Here is a 4749-nt window from a genome sequence, read left to right on the forward strand (position 1 = left end):
CCGAATATTTCATATTTTCAGGTGTCGTCTTCACATTTTATTAAACCAGAAGTTTAAAATCCGATCTCCAAATGTTTTATCCGATAAAAATCCGGCTCCATTCCTATTATGTAGAAGTGACTGTTGTTGGAACGTTTATTATCATGGAGAAATGTGATGCTTCTGACATTTTCTTTAAAAATATATTGAAAATTCTTAATGTTATTTAATTATTTATATATAAACGAAAATGTTTTATTTTAAGCTTAACACTCTCATATAAACAATTTATCTCAACAGCTGTTTTTGAAATAGTACCAGATAAACGCAGTAAATAACCACCATCAAAAGAAATTGTTCTGGCATTGTGAATTGTGGAACAAACGCGAAAAGAAGAAGAGTTTGTTTACAAATTTAAACAGCTGTTGCAAATCACACAAACAACTATTAAACAGGAATCATTACAAGAATTCCAGAAAGATATTTAATGTATTCTCAAATAATATAAAATATTTTATAAAATCGTTGTTCACTTACCACAAAAATGGAAATTATTGCGTCAAACGTAAAAGCCACCACAGACGAAAGCAAAAAACGCATACTTAACGCTTTAGAATATACGAGTATTTGCAATTTCATACAACATTATCATGGACTGGCCATCGATTGCGAAATGGAAATGGTACAACGTATTTTCACCGACATTGATAGGTTGACGTTAAAAAGTATCTTGCAAACAGAACTGATTACGCGTTTGAGAGCACAACATTGGATAAGTGAAGCGAAAGCTAAGAAATATCTGCAAGCGTAAGTCAAAACTGTTAATAAATATGCATTAAAAAGTAATAACGGTTTCTTACCTTTCCGTATAGTTTTGAAGAACAAGTAAGCACACATCCAGCACCTACATTACTACTGAAGATTGCCTGTTTAGAGGGCATAAGCCCAATGGCACTCTGTCGCAGTATTTTACAGCAAAAATATAAATTTGAACATAAATCCGATCTGAGCCGTCTACTCAAATATCCACATCTTATTGCTGATCCAAAACTGGCGGCGAACGTTATACAATGCATGTGTAGTGATTCGCAAGATGGACCGCTTGTTGATCTCCGTCGCAGAATTTTAGGTGAAGAGTATGAATTTAAGGTAAGAACTCAACCGCCTACATATATTTATTATTTTATGCATATTGACTTAATGTAAATTATTTGTAGTTAAAACAAATGGCCACCGCCGCTAATATGCACTACTATGATGAGAATGACTTGCGTCGTCTTGGTTATGATAAAACTCCAGATATTAAAATGATCGTGCCATTCTTGTACAAAGGTGAAGTGGTAAATTGGATTGAAAGCAAAGCCACCTTTGGTGATGTCAAAACCCATAAGCGGTACATACAACAGCAGCTATATAGCTATAGTAATCGGTAGGTGTTAATTTGTTTATAATAATAAGCTTATACTTATTATATTATTATTTTGTTTTAAGTTTTGGCGCCGGTATTGTTATTTATTGGTTTGGTTATCATGAGGATACACCACGACTTCCGGATAATAACGTCGGCATCATTGTGTTAGACGATTTTCCATCAACTGAGAATATGGTATTTCTGAATCTGACTGATGACACCTGTACAACAACCTCAAATCTGCAAAATTCTATTAGTTGAACATGAATATAACAAATAGAAAATACTCATTACTAATACACTACTTGTACAATTATTTAAATTCGTATAAGCTCTTATTTATTTATGAACATAACGATTTTACACCATTGCGTTGTACGACAATAACTAAAGTGCTGAAAAAGCTCACTTCATATGTAGAATTTAAGTTTAATTTATTTAGAATAAAAGGATTTCCTATTCTCATTCAAAAAATTTTGAATTTTTTGTTAAAATAAAACATAAACTCTTCAATTGTGTTTGACTAAGTTTACGTATGCATAAGGAACTATTCAGCAAACTATTATATTTATCTCCGTAAAATAAAAATGTATAATACTAGTTAAATTGTTGAGATGATTCGTCTATGACAACAAAAATTGCGCGCAGCCACAAAAAGTGCGAAATATCGATAAGGATCATTAGCACATATATTAAGGCTCAATTTAATTTATAATTTATTTGGTGTGACATAAGAATTCCCAACGTTAATACAAAAAAGCTTAAAAAATATTAATATCATTTAAAATGCGAATTAAACAAATAACCTGAAATACGTGTTATCGATAACAACATCGATATAGAACTTAACATTTGTTTTGTTTACATTACTATTGTGATTGCAACGAAAAGAAGAAGCACACAAAACCCCCTTTTGACACGTCAGGTTTTGGTTCGCACTTTCTGGCATTCCCCAGAATATTCATTTTTCAGAAGTTTTTTTGGCAACAACATACATTTTAATACGCACTACTACGGGAATAAATTGCGAAATGAGACTGAAAACTAATTTATGTTTAATATTAGCCACTGCAATAGTGCTGTTTCAGTTTACTGAAGCACTGCCTGTGACCAAAAATAAAAAGGAGGAAAAGGAAGAAGCGCCCGCAACTCCGGCTACTCCGGATGTGGAAACTGCATTGGAGTATGAAAGGTATCTGAAAGAGGTTGTAGAGGCACTTGAGAGTGATCCTGATTTCCGAAAAAAGTTAGACAAAGCACCAGAAGCTGATATACGCGTAAGTATTATCAATCATTTAGATATATTCTATGAATATGTATATTAATTTACATCTTCTGTAGAATGGCAAAATTGCACAAGAATTGGAATATGTGAATCACCATGTACGCTCGAAATTAGATGAAATCAAGCGACGTGAAGTCGAACGTTTGCGGCAGCTGGTGAATCACGAGTACGAGTTGGAAAATGAAATTGATCGTGAACATCTTAAAATTCCACAACATTTGGATCACCAGAACGAACACACCTTTGAAATTGATGATTTGAAGAAGTTGATCAAAAAAACATCTGAGGACTTAGCTGAAGCGGATAGAAAACGTCGTGCTGAGTTTAAAGAATATGAAATGCAGAAAGAATTCGAGAAAGAGAGCAAATTGAAAGAATTGCCTGAGGAGGAACGCAAAAAATTCGAACAAGAAGAAAAGGAAAAAGAAGAAAAACATAAGAAACACGAAAAAGTGCATCACCCCGGAAACAAAGCACAATTAGAAGATGTATGGGAACAACAAGATCAATTGGACAAGAAGGACTTCGATCCACACACATTCTTCATGATGCATGGCAAGTAAAAATAAAAACAAAAAAATCATTTAATTTACAGTAATTTTTATTGTTTTTAGACGTGGACGGCAACGGCTACTGGGATGAGATCGAAGTGAAGGCACTTTTCGTCAAGGAACTTGACAAGGTCTACCAATCCGGTTTGCCCGAAGATGATATGCGCGAACGTGCTGAGGAGATGGAGCGTATGCGTGAACACGTGTTTGAGGAGACTGACACCAATCGCGATGGACTAATCAGTTTCCAAGAGTTTTTGGAACAAACTAAACGCGATGAGTGGAACAAGGATCCGGAATGGGAGACGGTTGACGAAAAGCCGCAATACACACATGAAGAGTATCTGGAATTCGAAAGGCGTCGTCAAGAGGAAATTCAACGCATGATTGCGCAGGGATTGGTATATACATTTTAACAAATAGTGATCTTTACATAATTTATTAATATGTTTTATTTTTTTTTTTTTTAGTTGCCCGCACACCCGAACATGCCACAGGGTTATTATCCCAATGGTGCACATGAAACGTATCAAGTGGGCGGACAACAGCAAGTACCAGTTGGCCAACAACAGATGCACTATCAACAACCGCAACAACAACACATACAACAGCAACAACAATACGCGCAACAGCAACAACAGTATGTGCATCAACAACAGCAGCAATATCCACAACAGCAACAATACCAAGGACAGCCCGTGCAATTGCATCCGAATCAAGCCTACCAGACGGTTAATGCTCAACCACAACAACAACAGCAATATCAACAGGTGCCACAACAACAACAATATCAGCAAGTGCCACAACAACAACAATATCAGCAAGTGCCACAACAACAACAACAATACCAGCAGGTGCCACAACAACAACAGTACCAACAGGTGCCACAACAACAAGTACCACAACAACAGCAGCAGCAGCAGCAAGTACCTCAACAACAAGTACCGCAACAGCAGCTGCAACAACAACCACAAGCGCAGCAGCCTGTGAAGACTCAACAACAGCAACCCCAAGCAGCAGCACCCGTACCACAGGCGCAACAGCAACAACAAGCACAACAACCAATACAAAATCAACAACAACAACAACAGCAACCACAGGCACCAGCACTCGCACCACAGGCACAACAACAACAACAACAGCAAAACATTCCAATAAAGCATTGAAAAGACACGTCTTATAATTTCGCTTCCGCTGTCGCTTAAGTTTAGACAGCTGCAGCTATTTACATAGCAAACAGAGGAACGTTGACGAAAGCGTTTTTCTTATGCAACAATACATAAAATTGTGAACAACGTGCTAACTTCAAAAACAATTAATGAGAATAGTCTGTTTCAACAAGCATACATACATACAACTTGTATAGATGTTAATTCCATTTTTTCTTCGATTCTAACTTTTAACGCTTACGTATGAACACATACGGCAGTTGATGTGGCATTTTGTATACAAAAAACTTATATTTTTTCATTAACAAACGAATTTTCCACAATAAACCATTGACGATAGTAACTGTAAAGCAA

At 35.9% G+C, this 4749-nt stretch overlaps 2 protein-coding genes across 2 annotated transcripts; both read left to right on the plus strand.

Annotated features, from left to right (window-relative positions):
* The first annotated feature begins 377 nt into the window (after positions 1 to 377).
* Positions 378 to 1864, plus strand: LOC105216213 (CDAN1-interacting nuclease 1). The gene is made up of 4 exons (XM_011190600.3): positions 378 to 786; positions 852 to 1128; positions 1197 to 1408; positions 1471 to 1864. The coding sequence occupies exons 1-4, from the start codon at positions 524 to 526 to the stop codon at positions 1649 to 1651; spliced, it is 933 nt and encodes a 310-aa protein (XP_011188902.2). The 5' UTR covers positions 378 to 523; the 3' UTR covers positions 1652 to 1864.
* A 426-nt stretch (positions 1865 to 2290) lies between these two features.
* LOC105216203 (nucleobindin-2) lies at positions 2291 to 4749 on the plus strand. Its single transcript, XM_011190588.3, has 4 exons — positions 2291 to 2667; positions 2732 to 3230; positions 3290 to 3627; positions 3697 to 4749. The coding sequence occupies exons 1-4, from the start codon at positions 2422 to 2424 to the stop codon at positions 4390 to 4392; spliced, it is 1779 nt and encodes a 592-aa protein (XP_011188890.2). The 5' UTR covers positions 2291 to 2421; the 3' UTR covers positions 4393 to 4749.

The sequence above is a fragment of the Zeugodacus cucurbitae genome, chromosome 4 (assembly GCF_028554725.1).
Source record: "Zeugodacus cucurbitae isolate PBARC_wt_2022May chromosome 4, idZeuCucr1.2, whole genome shotgun sequence".
Taxonomy (NCBI): Eukaryota; Metazoa; Arthropoda; class Insecta; order Diptera; family Tephritidae; genus Zeugodacus; species Zeugodacus cucurbitae.